The sequence below is a fragment of the Corvus kubaryi genome, unplaced genomic scaffold (assembly GCF_017639235.1).
Source record: "Corvus kubaryi isolate FWS band 111438036 unplaced genomic scaffold, C.kubaryi_AGA036_p1.0 137, whole genome shotgun sequence".
Taxonomy (NCBI): Eukaryota; Metazoa; Chordata; class Aves; order Passeriformes; family Corvidae; genus Corvus; species Corvus kubaryi.
In genome coordinates, this window is record NW_024580671.1 from 31738674 (window position 1) to 31755991 (window position 17318).

Sequence of the window (17318 nt, forward strand, 5' to 3'; positions counted from 1 at the left end):
TTTTTTTTTTTTTTTTTTTTTTTTTTTTTTTTTTTTTGTGTGTGTGTGGTTTTTCCCCCCCCTGGAATAAAGTACAGATTTATAAGATTATATAAATAATGGACATTCATTTTGGATTTAAATGCCATTTGGAGCTGGGATCTTAAGAAATTCAGATTTGGAATGGGTCTGAACTGCAACTGATTTTTTACTCATAGTAGCTTCCTGGACCTACCTTAGATTAAATTGTTTTTTGAGGAACCAGAGAACTGCTGGTATATAGTTCTGCTATTTGAGAAGGATTACTACCACTCTATCAGTCCTGGACGCTTGTTTGTTCTTTCATTAGAAATGATGCACCTCTCCCTATAAAACAGTTTTGAAGGTGACCTGAATTTCTGTTGGAGGTCTCTCTGAAAGGATTGCACACTAGTTAAAATTGGTATTAAATATCTTAGTACCATTTTATCAGAACCCCTGAAAACCATTTTGGCTTTGTTTCTACTCACCAAAATTATAGATCACTAACTTTATTACCAAATGAGTGGACTATGGCCCATCTTTTCTGCCCTTACTCAGAAGCTCTTGAAAGCAGTAAAAAATGTAGCATACACTGTCCTGAGTATTGGCTTAGCCATAGAATTAGCTCTAGTTTAGAGAAGAAAATAGTGTAATTACCATGTGTATTGACAGCTGGGGAAGAACTGACTTTCAGTGGAGCTGGCTTTAACAGAGGTAATGAATTTATGTTGGCAACAAAAGCTCACCTGAACCTACAGTTACGCCTAAGTATTTGAATTTTTATGTGACTCTAATTTCTGACTCTAATGGGAAAGCATTCTGGAACTTCAAAAGTAACAGTAAAGAAGTTTAATAGAGTTTTTGACCTCCTAGCATAAAGAAGTCAAGGACTTTTCATTAAAAAAATAGCCCTTTTCCTGAGAGATTTAAGGCCCAGAGGTGCACATCATAGACATTATGTAAATATATGAAATTGTTGCACCATACTATAGAGTAAGCCCTGATTCCAGTTTTAAAAAAGAACACTTCATCTTTGAAATTACCTTTGGATAATTTACTTTTACTTCTTGTCATTTCTATTATGAAATAAGGTTTCTATATTGCCTAAATGACTCACACGTTTTGAAATACTTAAAAAACTCCCAGAAGTCCCTCTGAAACAAAACATAAGAAGAACGAATCCTGTTTTCTCACCAAAATGAGCAAAATCTCATGTTTTAAATTCAGAACTGGGTTCTAATTGATCATCCATGTATTTTGTCAGAGAGAATACAATGGGTGAAGCTGTCAAAGAAAGGAGTACATTCTTGATAATGCTTTGAGGTTCAACCTGAGGCGCTCAATTGCATGGCAACAAGATCATCTGCTGTGACTCAAAATGTGCAGAGAAGTACCAATAAAGGAAGAAAAGGAGAGTTTATGGGCAAATCAGCAACTCCCAGCACACTCAAAGATGTCCCCTAAGAGGTTTGTAGTGCTTCCTCCAATGCACACCTTAAAAGCCACTGCCTATGTCGGGAGGTCAGCAGACTGCAATGTACACACACCTACGGGCTTGGCTAAGGAAACACTTAAGAGTAAGTCCACCTCTATTCAGGTAAGCACTTAAGCCAATAGTTAATGTGCTCCAGGAAATTACAATATATAAATATCTGCAACTGCTACTTAATTCAAAAGCAATAGAATTAATTTATGTGGAGTCATGCACATACAAAAATGTAAAGATGAAAACCCACCATATTCTGGGACCTGGCCTGTTCCACGTTTCAACAACAGTCGCACTCTCCTGCCACCAGACTTGATTAGCTCTATTGCTCTGGCATGTGTCATGTCCCTTGTGCTTTCTCCATTGATTTCAATTATTTGATCTCCCACCTGTCAGGTAAGAAGAATATTGAGTCAGACAGAATTGCAGTAAAATGAGCGTTTCAGAAGGAGACATATTCAATGGATCACAGGTTACTTGAATGACAGACAGACACATCAAGGTAAATTTGTTCCTGTCTATCTCAGGAATATTGCTGGCAGATCAAATAACCTCCAAAGTGGATTCTGAATATGGTATATCAAATGCTGCTTGTCTTCTGCTGAAATCAGTGTAATGCCTTTGTAACTTGCCTCACATCTATGTGTAAGAGGCTTTGGTGAATTGCTTGATAAGGTGGAATCACTGGAACATTATCTGTGCTACTCTGTAACATGCAGTGCTGTGTGAGCCTAAGAAGAACTTTGTTGCACTTGCTGTTCTCATAGAGAAAAGAGAGGTTTAAAGCACAAATATAAACTTCCATAATTTGAATTTCCGAATCTTGGCAGTAAAGTTTCACACCAAATTAAGAGTAGTTATGAAGCACGCTATTAAACAAAGAAAGGTTAGTGCTTTGACACAGGACAGGCAGGTTTGCTGGAGTTCAAAGAGTATGCTTTGAACTATTTAAGCGCAGGAGCCTTTTGCTGGGAGTCAGCACAGCTTGTGGCTGAACTGTCTAGTTAGAGAAGCTGACTCCAGGATTCTGATTATGGATTCTGCCACTCATCTCCTGGCCAGATTTCCAGTCAGTGTTGGAAAAGAAAAATTATTATTTTTCTGCTGCTATTTCTATAGCAGTAAAACGTGGCACTGATGTCTGCATCTCTCATCCACCTCAATTTCCCTGGCTTTGCCTCCAGCCTGCATGTTTTGGTTTTGGCTGGCTTTCCATGCTGGAAACCTTCTCCTTCAGTAGGGGAGCAGTTGCTTTCCACTGTGCCTCGTCAGCGCAGCAGAGAGCACATGTTGGGAGCAGCACTGTACAGCCTGTTGTGATACCCCTTGGTGAGAGCCTGAAACAAGCAACACAGAGAGGTGACATGTGAGCCTCGTGTCCATAGCACCACAGCCTTTGGAGTTGGTGTTTTGCAGAAGCCTCCCAGCCCCACTGGAAGGGTGACCCCAGTGAACCCAGAAGGAGGGATGCTCTCCTGGTCCTGGTAGAGGTGCAGGTCCAGGTGAAGGGCAGCCAAGAGTGGGGCATGAGGGCCCAGCTGAGTGGGTCAGCACGCTCAGAGGAACACAGTGCCAGAGGAACACATCTGTTCAGCGGGATCACATCTGCCTCAGTGTGCACCTATGCCTTCCTCACATTGTGTTTTCACTACACTAAAACAACTAAAACATCCTAGAGAGGAGATTATACAGACTTAAAAGTGATGGGCACTTCCTTTTCCCCTTACAAGACTGTCGTAACAAAACCAGCTCTTAGCTGGCCTTTGACATTGAAATGTCTTCTATTTTGTATGTTTTCTTTGCTACAATTGTACTTCTGTCAGCTAAAAGTGTAATCCTTCAGAGGTTTTACTTCTTTCCTGAGTCTGAAATATAGTATTTACCAAATAAATGTGCACAATATGAAATGTCAACACAACTCCTAGAATCAAAGAAATTGAAAAGGATGTCAAGTTATCTAGTCCTCACTTTTGCTCAGAGACACAAAGAATGCTAGTAGAAGTACTATGGAAGTGTTTTTCAATAGGAATTCATACTTTGTCAATAGCATCCTCCCAGGATCCTGTATGCAACCTCTGCTGGTACTTTGCATAGCTAAAAAGCCATTGATACAAATAAAACCTATTAGCCTTGATATTACACTTTGTAAATGCTGCAGAATGAACAGTGGGGGGAAAAAATTAGAATTATTTTGTGCAGGATTATTTTTGTAGCACAAATTGCTTCCTCAGCAGATTTTCTCTCTTTAAAAGAATGCATTTGGTTGTACCATGCAGTAAACAATTTAAAATATTTCTGATGACCTTCAGGCCAGACTGGCACACAAGCCAGGTGTTCTCTGGATCATGGTGAGATCTCCCCCAGGACTGGCCATACAGGGCTCTCTGCAACCCCCTGACTTTTGGAGAATGCAGCTGGTGCACACACTTGGAGCAAAAAGAGAAAATCTGTGTTACCACTCCTGTAACACACACAGAAGACAGATTTGTAGCAACCCCACAAGGATATTAGTCAGGCCAAAGACAGTGAAAATTCAATGAGTTTGGGAAAACCTGTTTCTAAATGTCATGAAACAATTAAACCCCGTAAAAATCCTGTAAAAGTAAAGTCAGATTTTCAGAAGGCTTGAGGACAGCTCTTTTTTTTGTGCTACATTGCCTGGGTAGACCATATTTTGGAGAAGGTATTTAAAATGTTCTTGTTAGCATGTTTTGAGAGAAGTGCCAGATTAGATCAAATGAAAGAGGTGTTTTTAACACTCCTTAATGAGTAGCTTTTAAAATGAATACTGAAAGCTGTGTAGAGAATGTACAGTCCTTCAAATAAAATTCTCTGCACTGCAGAGCAAAAAGACAGAAAGATTTTAATACAGTTTAATATGTAAAAAGGTTAAGTTAATGTCACATTTTTCCCTTGCTGTTTGCCTTTCTTCTGTTTCAATTGGTCACTATGCAGGAACAATCTTGTATTAATGTAACCTTTTCTCTCTTCCTATGAATTTGAAATTGTTTTTCTCTGTAGGCAGCATGTAGCTGATTTGATATTTCCTTTCAATATAAAATATTGTAGTTGATTTTATATTTCCTTTTCTTATAAAATATTATGTGCAAATAACTTGGGAAAGCTGCAAAAAAAGGGCCAGCACCTTGGTTATGTGACTGGAGGGGAGAGAAACATGTTTGCAAAAATTAGGTGCTCTGAAATCTACATCAGAAAGGGTGAGACCAGAGGTATAATGAATAGTTGCAGGAGCAGTGGGTTAATTGTGTTCCTTGCTTTTGTGTCTTGTGGCTGACTGATGTACAGCTGAATTATACTGCCTTTGCAGCACAAGCCCAGCTCTGATTACAGGAGAAGACAAGGAAGAGTTGTCAACACTCTTAACCTCGAGAAAAGCTTCAATTAGACTTTATACTCATATCTGAAAATTCATACAAAAGAGAAAAGGCTGAGGAGTGGCTCCCCATGTGTCAACAATGTACAATTCTTGGGGTTTTTTTTTGCAGTTAAACCTTGTTAACCTCCCCTTCCTTTTCCTTCATGTTGTAGATTTTCTTATGGCTGATATGGGAGGAAACCCTGCTGTATATTTCCTCTTTGTCCAGGCATTCATATGTGCTTTCTCCCTCAACTTTGCTATTGTGGAATAAATTTTTAGATTTGTGGAGCTATTTCTGTCTTTTCTAAATCCAGTGATTTTTTAAGAGGATCTCAGATATACCCACATATTGAAGATGCACCAAGATGAGGTCAGAGGTAACTGCAAGCATAAAATCAGTGTCTGGTACATGGGATCCTCATTTCTGTTTTTAGGATCAAAAGTTGACTCCTGCAGTTTATACAACACAGAATTGCTCTGTACTTCTCTTCTGGATCCTTCCATGCCTGTTTACAGTCTCCAAACTGGAGATCTTTTGAAGATGGGGGGTAGGTAGAACAGATCAAAATGGTAACATTCTTTCCACACTTACTAATAATGTTCCCAGAACAAATCCTTTGCCTTTTTTTAACACACCAGATTTGCAACTCATAGTCAGTTTGGATTCTCAGATACTCCCCAGCAGTTATCTCCTATTTTACATTATGCATCTGATTTCTCTGCCCTAAACTGAGCACAATGCACCTTGGCGAATTTTATCAGATTGACTGCTTTAGCATGAAATTTTTATTTTGAAATAGCCTGTTTCTCAAAGTCTTCTTAAACTCCCTATGAATAGTGACACACTGGCATCAGTAAATTTTGTTTTACTATTTATCAGTAGGTCTCCAATTATTAATGGAATATTGAACTGAGTTGGTTTCATCCCAGACCCCTCAGAACCACGCTTGTAATTACTATCAAGGAGCAAACTGTTCAGAGCAGCCTTTGAGAGGAATTATTGTCAGTAACCACTTTAAAAGAGATTCCACCTAGAGCCTTTTTCCTCATCCTTTTTATGTGAATTTCACAGATGGTAGTGTTAAAAGGTGAAAAGAAGATTGTGCATTCTCCTCCCCCTTTTTCCACTTAGAAATAAGAATGAATATCAGACATAAGAAAGGAAAATTAGACTGGTGTGACAAGATTTGCTTTCCACAATTCGTATGTCAGTGAACTTTCTCAACTTTTTGATAACTTGTCACAGATTATTTCTGAGTACAAAAGTTAAAGGAAATTTTCTTTCTTTGACTTCAAAAATAGGGGATATGTTTTGCTTTCTCTAGTCTACTTCTTACTTTCTTGTCCTCCATGAATTCTTGGACATAATTACTAATAGTCTATAAATTTATTTCCCTTAGTCATTGAGCATACATGAACATCAGCAAGTTCTGCAAACTTGAATCTAAGTATGCTTTAAGCAGTTCTCTCCTTATTCTGATTTATACTTATTTTTCTTTGTTTATGTTTTTTCTGAACATTTCAATGGAGACTGATACAAAAAACCCCCACTGAATATTTCAGCCATCTCCACATTCTCATCAGGCAGTGGACCTCTTTTTTCCCAGTTCTTCATGTTTCTTTAAATATATTTATGTTACCTTTCCTTGTTCCTTTTTAAATTTCTTTGCAGACTGTTTGGATATAATTCTGTCACTTTTAATCTTCCCTCTTCATCTAGTGGGTCACCAACCACCAAGCTGGTGTTGCAGCATCAAGCTTTGAGTGTCTAAATATTTTAGTGGGTATAACCCTGTGGCATTATTTTCTTTTGTGGAAAGTCACACATTTCAATATCAGACAGCTATTTTTAATAGGCATTTCAGCAAGATGCCTTCTGTGAACATATGTAGCTTTTCAGATGAAACATCAGAATACTTTAAAAGATAAACTTCAGTGTAGCAACGTTATTGTTTTGCGTGGAATTTAGGTCCTTGGTCATGTTACAACTTTTGATTTCACTTCTGTTAAGAAATTAACAGAAAAAACAATTCCCTAAATCTGGAGAGTGGGCCTTCCCTATGATAATACCTTCAGCTCCCATGCCATTCATGTGAAGTGTTTGCATGACACCCTGAAAGGACACATGCATGCTAAATACCATGATTTAAACCCTCAAGCAGCAGGGAGAGCATTTGAGAGCACAGCCATTTAGATGTAATACTTCAACCTCACAAAGACACGGACTACATTCACATTCTTTAATAAATGTAAATAATAAACTTTAATTCGAAGGTGTCACAGCATGGGATCCATGCACAGAGCTGCGATGAGCCCTTGGCAAGGCTGGCGGCTGTTGGGTGGCCAGTCATGTGAACCAGATGGATGGACCCTTTCCCAGCCCCAACAGGGAAGCCCTGCAATTTGGGACACTCCCCAGATTGGCATGTTACTCTGGTGTAACATTCCTGGCAGTCTTCAGCAAAGACTACAAAGCAGGAGTGATCTACTGCTATGTCCTCCAGATGTTCTCAGCAGCTTATGCGTGTTGGCCTGGGAAGCTTGCCTGGCTGCTGCCTGAGCTGTATTTATTCTGAAGAAACATGCTCTTTGCAGCTATGAATCTGGAAATTTTATACATGCTGATTTTGTGTTGTGTTTCTTTCTTCCTAAAGAATATGACCATTGCTGAATTTCCATGCTGCTTGGGATATATGCCTACCCAAACCCACTGGTTCTTCTCCTGACCCAATGCCACTTGGTAAGCAGAACGCTCCTCTATTATATTCTTACAATGGGCAAGCACAAAGTAAACACTGAATGCTTCACCCCCTTAATGTTTTGAAATTTGAATATTAATGATTTGAATGTAATTATGGAAGTAGTTTGTGTGTATGGAAAATGTTTCTTTAAAAAATCTGTTTCAGTTCAAGTTAATTCAAATGCTCCATCCATGTGTAAGAACAACTGAGCTATAAAATTGGGCAACATGTTTCTAGCTATAATGAGAAGATAATATTCCTAAGGAATGTTTAAGTGACATCACTATTGATAGGTTAATTAGAAAGAAAATTGTAAGACTTCTCCAAATCATTAGAATAAAGTGCCTCTAGTACATGTGGGCTCATCTGCAGAGCCTTTGTTCTGGCCATATTTTATAGCAATTATTACTGGTCTTGTTAAAAAAAGCTGACCATACATGCAAACAGAGTTTCAGAAACAGGGTGAACCAGAAGGGAAACATGTACAGCTTTAATGTAGTAAAGACACTTTTCCTTGCTTGAGTGTGCTTTTAAACTACTGATGTGAGCCTTGTGTATGTTTGCCTCCATTGGCACGTAAGGAACAGTCTCTAAGCAGGTGTATGGTTCCCAGTTGCATGAAATTAAATTAATTGTGTATGCACATTTTCATTCTATGTTAAATCTAATGATAAAAGCAGCCTCAAATGATTTGTGTGGAGGGCATTTCTATCTGTCATTTTATTAATGCATTTTATAATTAAGCCTCAGGAAAGAGACTAATCACACTTAATTATTTTTATATGGGCATTCTATTTTTATAACTGAAACACTTTTTACATGTTATTTGTTGCTGTTGTTAGTGTCAATTGGTCCAAATAGCTGAAAAATTGTCTGTACTTGGAGACCAAATGGCAATTCCAGAGTATCTATTTTGGTGAATTTCCAAGTACTGTCAAGCCCTAGTATCATTGCCTGGAGTTAGGTATAGGCTGGGTATCTGCTGTGCAAATTTCCTCACAGCAGAGAATCTGTACTGCCTGGAAATCCCAGGGGTAATATGTAGCCTGAGCAAAGCTGTGGGGTTTTGGTCATCTTGGACTCCCTCCAGTGCATTTTAGGTATGTGCGCTCAGATGTCTCAGCAGGAGACAAGGTATTTGTCTTTGGGGAAATTACAATTACATGTCCCATGCTGCTTTTGAACCAACTGCCCATAAAGGTTCAGAGTGAAAAAGTCTCTTTTTCTGTGGCCAGCCAGCTATTTAAGCAGCTGTGGCTTCTTACCCTGGAAATGCCGGGCCCTTTGTTCCCACAGAGACACAGTCTTGACTCCTGCCCAAAAGAAGGGGAAAAGAGTGGCCATGGGACATGGTGCAGAGCAAGAAAAGGCCTTCACACCACTCCTCAGCAGGAGCTCTAGCTTGTTTCTTTTCACTTTTTTACCCTTTCCTGAGAGAAAGAGTAGTGCTATTTGAGAAAGAGAGCTTGGAAAGAGGAAAATGTGCATGCCTGATTGTCTGCAGAGAATGGGGAGTGCAAGAGGGAAAAATGGAGTTTGCAGTTATGGGTCGTGCAGTTGTGACAAGACAGCAAAGTGGACTTCTGGTACTACAGTACACTTGATGCCTTTCACAACATTGCTGCAAAATAATCCATGTATATGTGAAATAAATCTGTCAAAGATAAAATGAAAAAGCATTGTCCTCCTGGATTTGATATATTATTACTTTTTTAAAACAGAGGTGGGATAACTCAGTGTGGCATAATGTAATATTAATAACATGTACTTCACCTTTACAATCAGGGATGGGAACCAATAGAGACTATGAAAAAGGAAGAAGAAAATTTTCTGGTGTCTTCTTGATCAGGCAGTTCCCATCAGGCAAAAGCAAATTCAAGTTCTGACAAGCTGCTTTTATAGATCCTACATAGAAACCTGGGCATGGAGATTGTGTCATCCAAAGTTGCATCCATGCAGCAAAAGAGAAAAGAACATAAACCCTGACAAGATAAAGATAAAACCACAAAAAAATTTTGAGGAGGAAAAATGCTGAAATGTCAGATCTAGGAAGGTATTTTCAAGCATACCAGAGGAACAGAGTCTGTCAGATCTCAAAAGATAATTTGGGCACAAGGTAGAAAAGACTGCAGAAAACAGATTAATTCTTTGCATCAATGTTCACTGAAGAGGAGGGCAGCAAAACTCCTGCAGAGGGTCTGCTCACTGCAGGGTTGAGTGAGGAACTGACTCCAACAGCAGGGTCAGTGGCAAAGATTTTATAACAGACTGATGAAATGTATAGTGAGAAACCACCAGAAGTAGATTACTTTTATCCTCAGTTCTAAAGGAATTTGGATATGAAGCTGCTTCAACTAGTAGCTGTAGGATATAATCTACTGCTTAAATCAGTAAATTGCTGAATTTCAAAGGAATGGGAAGTGGCAAGTGTGACACCAGTCTTTAAGAATGGTCTTGGAAAGTAACCAAGCGAGTCTCATGTTCAATTGAGCAGATGGAAGGAAGCAATAAGGATGGTGAGGCTTAGCTGGCACATGGATAATGATGATATAGTGGGAAAGGGTCAGTGTGGCTATTGCAGAGGGAAGCCATTCCTCACATATCTATTGCAGGTCACTGCAGCTCTCAATGACTATATATATAAATGAGATCTGGTTAGTATACTGACATTTTCAGAAAGCTTTTAATAGTAAAGTCTTCAATAGAGGCTCTGGTGTGGGATGAAAAAGAATAGGGTCTTCTAGGCAGGAGATTAAATTCTAGGAAAAAAATGCTTTAAATAAGTGGTCAATTTTCACAATCAAAAGACTTTACCACAGTGATTATTCTGTTCAGCATACTTGTAAATGGTGTGGGGAAGAGGTGATAGGATTTGCAGACGACACATTACCATGCAGTATAATCAAATCTAAAGTTAAAAGCTCTAAAAAGAGATGGCACAATTCTGTGTGCTGAAGCAGCATTTGAAGTCCAGTGGTGCTGAGTGCTAAGCACCAAGTATAGTACATGTGGAAAACTGCCTACACCATCACTCTAAGTCAGCCATCACCCCTGAAGAGACAGATCCCACAGTCCTTGTGCTTAGCTCACTAAGCTGAAAATGTCAGCACAGCCAAAAAGCCAAACAGAATACCAACTGTTAGAGGCAGAGTGAAGAGCAGAGGAGAAGCCACGGCTGTGTCATTTAGGAACACCAATATCCTGAAAACTGTGGATTGTTCTGGTGCTTCCACATCCAAATGAATGTGATACATTAAGAAATGGTTTGGAAGAGGCCAATGAGGCTGGTCAGGGGTAAAGAACAGCTCCCTTTTGATGCAAGATGAAACAGACTGGTAAGGTTCCATGGGAAAAAGATGGATATGATATAGGTCAGTAGAATAAAGAATGATATGGAGAATGATGAAGTAAGGTTATTATATTGTAACTACAAACAAAAAAAAGGGTTTTTTTTCAAACAATGCAAGCATTTAAACTTGGAATCCACTGGCATAGGGTATCTGGAATGTCAAAAGCATGAGTACATTCAAATAAATGGCTAAAAAATAGTCCTAATACTGAGTTCTAACATAGAAAAATCTATAAACTTCTGGCTGCCAGGGTGTTGGATGTTATACGCAGTGAAGAATCATTTCGTTCTTGTCCTACATTCCTTTTCTAAGCATCTTTTACTTGTCCTTGGAGTGAGGATACTAGGCTGGTGGGCCATAGGAATGGGCCTCATATCTTTATCCTTTTACTGTCAGAGATGACCTCTCCCAATTTCAACTTGACGTGGTTTGGGAAAACACAGAAGAGAAGTCGATGCCTGTGTCACTCCTGTTGCTGGACAACATGTTTTAGTTAACAGAGCAGCATCATGTGGTGTGCTCATTTTTTTTCTAACACTCTTAATTTTTAAGTTAGGGTTAATTAATTTTTTAGACTTGAAAACCTTCATAAATGTGCTATAAACCCCAGATTTAAATACCATGCTTGCCTGCCAACTAAGTATTTTAGTCTTAAAATTTAATACTAAACTATTTTTATCAAGATTATTAACTTGTTTTTTTTTCACAGCTGGCTTGAAAGATTTTGCTACTAGGCATAAAGGATGCTTTGAATGTGCCAACCTGAATACGTTTTGCAATACTTTGTTAATTAAGTGTGTGAGAGGAATACCTCTCCTTACCTTTCTGCAAACAAATTCTAAAAAACACACACAAATTTTTGGAGATATGCTGAATAATAGTTCACCTACAGTTAATTTGCTCTCGATTTATTAAGCTTTTTTACTGTCAAAATATATTCAGGATCCCCAAGGGCCTTAGTTTGCATTTCTTTGTTGTGCAGACAGTAGAATGTTGATCAGCTTTATGCCTGCATGTCAATATATTCTTCCATGAGTTCTGCCAATTACACTAACCCAGCACTGAGCTCCTCTTGCCACAGGCTGGCATCCAGCTCATACTCTTGAGTATCCCAGTTGAATTCTCTGAGTTCAGATCAATCACACCTAGTCTTACTACAAGTGAGGTTGGACAGTGATGTATGTAGTAGGGAATTGGAGTGTGAATTAGATTACCCCAAAGGGACATGCAATTCGGTGGGAAAGTATAGCTAACATCTTCCTGTGCTGTTCAGATGGATCACAAATCACAGAATAAATGGATGGGACTAAGAATATCTTTGTCTTTTTGTTCCATTGTAATGACAATGTTGACATTCACTGAATGCTTATCATGAAGGTAAGATTTATATTACTGCATAAAGAAAGCCAGGTATGCTGCAGGTTTTAAGAGTAAGTGATGCTTAGTAGAAAAGATGGGCTACTTGACTGGCATGAATCACTCCATGGGCATTTGTCTTCCAGATGGGTGCACAAGACCTAAGTCAAGCTGCTGCTGGTGGAGCACTGTATGCTCCTGGAATGTACTTCTGCCCCTGATGTGTGGGATTATTACAAATATTAGTGACTTTTCAGTGTGGTTTCTGACAGCCTTCTCAAGCCCTCACTCACATCAAGGGTTCAGCAGCTGAATCCTTACTGTGCCTAGCACACCATGTGGAGAAGACCTTTTTTGGCTCTTAGGACCTATCACTGCTCCTTCTACCTTTGTGTTTGCTGTGACTAGAGGAAACTTGCAAGAGGCTTTCCAACAGTAGTATCCACTTTCCTCCAATATTCTGAACATAAGACTTCACTGTTTTTAGGACCTGGAGAACCTGGGGATTTTAATGAGTCATTGAGCAGTATGTCAGTCGTGCTTTCTTTTCAATCCAAAATAGGATTCCAAAGTTTGCTATAGCAGAAATTAAAGATCAAGCATTCCCTTGCTGCAGCTTTCTTGATTGGATAAAGAAATGTCTGTATCTGTCACCTACTCTTTACTGTGTGACAACCCTTTCTCTCTTATTTTTAATGCATTTTGCTCTAATCACCCTCAAGCTGAGCTGAGCTACTTCTTGCTAACTGTACTTACTGATTGCAACCTTAGGTGTTTTCCACTGCAGACTGTAGGAAATCATCCTTTAATGTGGGGCTAATCACTGATGGAGCATCCCAAATAGATGCTCTGTTCTTCATTAACAAGAAATCTTGGAGAGGCTCTGTGCTAGTGCAGAGTCAGTGCAGATTGTGGGGTCTGCATGGCCAAGTGCTCTCAAGGGTTTCCATTTACTGTAGAGTAAGAAATTGTACATTCTTCCTTTTGAGCTTTGATTTGATGGTCACTGACAGAAAACAATCAGTCCTGTTGATCAGTGCTTTTTCATATTTACCCATTTTCCACATTCCTTTAGCAACAGGGCTACAAACAGCTGAGATAACCCTGTAAAGACTTTGTCCTGGAGGGACAGAAGAAACACAACAATAATGCATGGAGACCAGAATCACAAAGATTAGAAGGTTCCTCTGTGTGAGATTGCAGGAACTGCATGTGGTTTCTGGTACAAAATTTGGTTGTGCAGTGGGAATCTCACAAGACATTACATGGCATCCCAGCCATTTCTGTTGGATTTTGTTATCTCTGGGATGCAAGACAACAGCAACTAAAAAATAATTTTTAAAAAGAATAAGGATATTTTGCATGTTTATATGGACTTAAAATAAGTGTCTATGGAAGCTGCATTACGTCCAAGCCCCAGAAAGGGAATGATTCCTTATTTGGTGGAAACAGACAACTGATCTATTAAGAACCTAGAAATCAAGGGCTGCAAAAAAGAGATACAGTGATTAAGTGACTAGATGAACACCAAGCTAAATGTGTGCAACACATTAGCAATAATGAAAAGTGAAATAGAAAAAAATAACGATGAAAACAAGAGAGAGATTTCTGTTTTGCAGAAGTCCACCGAACCCAGAACAACGTAATTGATTTTCGGGGTGCCCTGACTTGAGATGTTTGGAAATGTCATACTTCAGGGAGACAGGTTCATGTTACCTTGTTAAATTCCACAGTTATACAGCATTTACAGAGCCCAGATGCCTACATACCACCTGCTCCTTTGAGAAGCCTGAAGCATCTTAATGGTAATGAATTTATTCTGTGAGACATAGTTAGCAATAGCCAACTATCACATGCCACTCTACCGTTCAGAAGCCTGGACTCCAGACTTTTCCAAGGGGAATTAAAATAATGTCTCTTATGGCTCAAGAGAGGGATTTAATACCAGATTACAAGTCTCATAGGCACTCTGTCACTCTTTTGCACATATGATTTAGGACACATACAAAGGGGAAAATGTCAATTTTGAATGTTGTTGAATCCTCATACATGGGTTTTGACAGTAGTTTTAAATGCAGTACTTATGTCCTCCCTGATTTGAAACTTTAGTTCTGTTTCCTTCCAAATAATAGACAGACTCTCTCTTTCTGCCTGCCTTTTTTGGCCCCTGGTTCTTGAACAGCCAACTCTCCCCTTCTGCTAGGAATAATTCTTGGTGTGGGTGGATGAAGGTTTCTGAACAACCTTCATAAGATTAGTGTGAGCTTTATTATTATGGGAAATTATTAAATACACAAACTGTGCTGGTTTGCAGAATGCCATGAACCTGACCACAGCACAGATTGCTTACTGGTGAGAGCATCACTGTGCTGGTCACTCGGCAAGCTGGAACAACCAAGCAAGGCCACACAGACTCTTATGCAACAACGCAGAAGCTCATAATTGACACTGTAGGAGCCTCCTGTCCATTGTGCCTGGTTTTATCTCCCGCTGTGTACAACTCAAACAAAAAGAGGGATGAAAGCCAGAGAAAAGCAACAAACAGGAAAAAAGACTGAAGAGTCAAAGCAGGACTGCAGAGCATGAAAGATATGGAATTCTGCTGTGCCTGGATTTCAGATGTCTGTCCTGCAAAAATATAAGAAAAATCTATAATAAAATGAGAAAAATAACGTAGTATAAGGAGATATGAGGAAGCTGGAGATAGGGCTAAATGGTGCATGAGGGCTGAGAAAAATGAGTTGACAAGACAATGAAACGAGAGATGTCAGAGATGAGATGTATGGCTTTTGTGGAAGATGTGAAAAAAAGGATGTAACTCACAAAGCGACAAAATGACATAGATGTACATTGCCTATAAAAAAGCACATTTCACCCTCATTCTTCAAGAATTTCATGTTATTCTGTACCTTTGCAGCCCTCAGCCACAGGCTCTTTGTTTGACACTGGTTTCAATAAACATGTTGGCTGCTGGAGATACCATTCAAGGCAATAAGACATCTGTTGATCATATCTCATGTCTAGCAAACACTACGACCATGCTTAACAATTCTCCTGAGAACAGTAAGGAACTTACCCCTTCCTTCTAAGATAGGAAGGGATAGAGATCTGCAAGCAGAGCTCTGCTGATCATTGTCCTCGACATGAGGCAAAAATAAAATACAAGTTAGCATGAGCCTTATCTAAATAGGCCTGTAAAATTGTTTCCAGCAATGTCTGAATCTTCAAAGGCTGTGGGGACTGTGCTCCGCATTGTGTGTGTTGTGTCCCTTGTCTCTGGTGACAGATTCAACTCAATATGACTGTCACTGACAGTGTGTGAGCCATGTTCTCACCCTACTCTGAGACTGAGCCTTGCAGCTTTATTCTTAATATTGCCATCACCAACTAGTTTCAATGTTTTTCCCTGATGTTAGGATTGCTTAAGAAATGGAATCGTGATATGCTCAGACCTCTGCCAGTCTGGGAAAAAGTATCAAAGGCACTAATAATTCTCTTAACTTTTTTCATGGTTATTTTAATACGTCCTTGTCTCATGGAGCACAGACATAGGTTTTTCAGAATTCACCGTTGGAGCTTGCTCTCTGCTCAGCTGTCAGAATGAAGTCAGTGTTTACATATATTAGATACATTTTATATATCTATATAAAATACACTATCAGTATGTAATTCCAGTGTAGTGATGAGGTTCTCCCTTACAGCAGTCTCCTATGAGGAGCTACCATATATCTTATCCATAAATTGCAGTAAAATCTTGCCACAGTTAATTGTGGTGTATGACCTGACATATGATTTCATGTGAAGCTGCACTTACGGCTGTGGGTCTCCAACACTGGTTGAGAATAGTTTAACAACTATGTGGGCAGAGGATGCATATGAAGAATCAGTTTCCTGTAAACCTCTGGGTCCTTTGATGGGCATTTCCTTCCCATGTCTAGTGATAGATGAATCCAAGTTAAACTAAGATATATGCCTGGGCTTTCTGCAGAGTCTATGGGCTCAAATCAAAGTCTCAGTGCATGTGAAGGTGCCATGACTGAGTGTAACAAGACCATGAATGTTTTAAAACTGCTTTTAAGGGAATAATTTGTTGAACCTCAAGACTTAATGCAGTGTCTATCTAGGCTGGCAGAAAGGGATCCCCAAGTACAAGAGCAATATGCTGGGAAAACTGATGAACTCTGCATGACATCAACTCACTGCTCTTCCACCTTTCCAGTTCCCAGAAGAATTCTGCAGAAAATCAAAGTAGAAAGCTTCATCTGTCATGAAGTGCAATTAAAGACTATTTTAGATCTTGTAATCCTAAATTGGGTTGCTCCTTGGTGAATTTGTTTCCAAAAAAACCACAACATGCCTAGCATGCCATCCCCAGTGGGAAGGGAGACCAGAACTTATGATTGGAAATGGTGATGTGGTAATGAACTTCATTAAACTTTTTTCCCTCTTACATCAATATCTACAAATTCAGACAGTTTTGGCAGGACCAGTGGAAGATCATCATTCTTGGTTTTTTTCTATGAGTCTGTTCTGTGTCTGCTCACAAGTCTCACTGAAGTTCATAAAAGCCTGAAGATCGATCTGAAATTTTCATGAGGATGTCCTGATTTTGATGTCACTTTCTTCATCTTGTTTCATCATTGCTTTCTTGTTCAATTTCTCTTTGCTCCTATTATTGGCATATTGTACTCCTTCTGTACCTACCTTCTTCAGTTATGGATCTATTCTTTTCTCTTTTACAAGAGATAGCTCTATTCCAGTTCTTTATTTACATCTGTTTTCCTATAATCACAGCTTTTACTTTAATAAACTCTGCATCTGTAATGCCTAACACTTTTACATGTATTTAGACCTTAGAATCTTTTGAATTTGTGGTGGTAGACTCCCAGATTTTTTAACACATGTCCAGGTGGAATACAGCTGTTGGGACTCATCCCATCACTGTGGTTTTTCAATGCCCACTAACAGAGTAAACATACAGACTTTGGCTTCCCTACCTGGAGCTG

General features: G+C 39.2%; 1 protein-coding gene across 11 annotated transcripts in view; it reads right to left on the reverse strand.

Annotated features, from left to right (window-relative positions):
- The window catches only part of MAGI2 (membrane associated guanylate kinase, WW and PDZ domain containing 2), a 719843-nt gene that overhangs the window by 21921 nt on the left and 680604 nt on the right, over positions 1 to 17318 (reverse strand). For all 11 annotated transcript variants that reach the window (XM_042018455.1, XM_042018451.1, XM_042018449.1 and 8 more), the window contains one exon: positions 1737 to 1875. In XM_042018455.1, coding sequence (XP_041874389.1) covers positions 1737 to 1875 — 139 coding nt within the window. The remainder of the gene's footprint in view (positions 1 to 1736; positions 1876 to 17318) is intronic.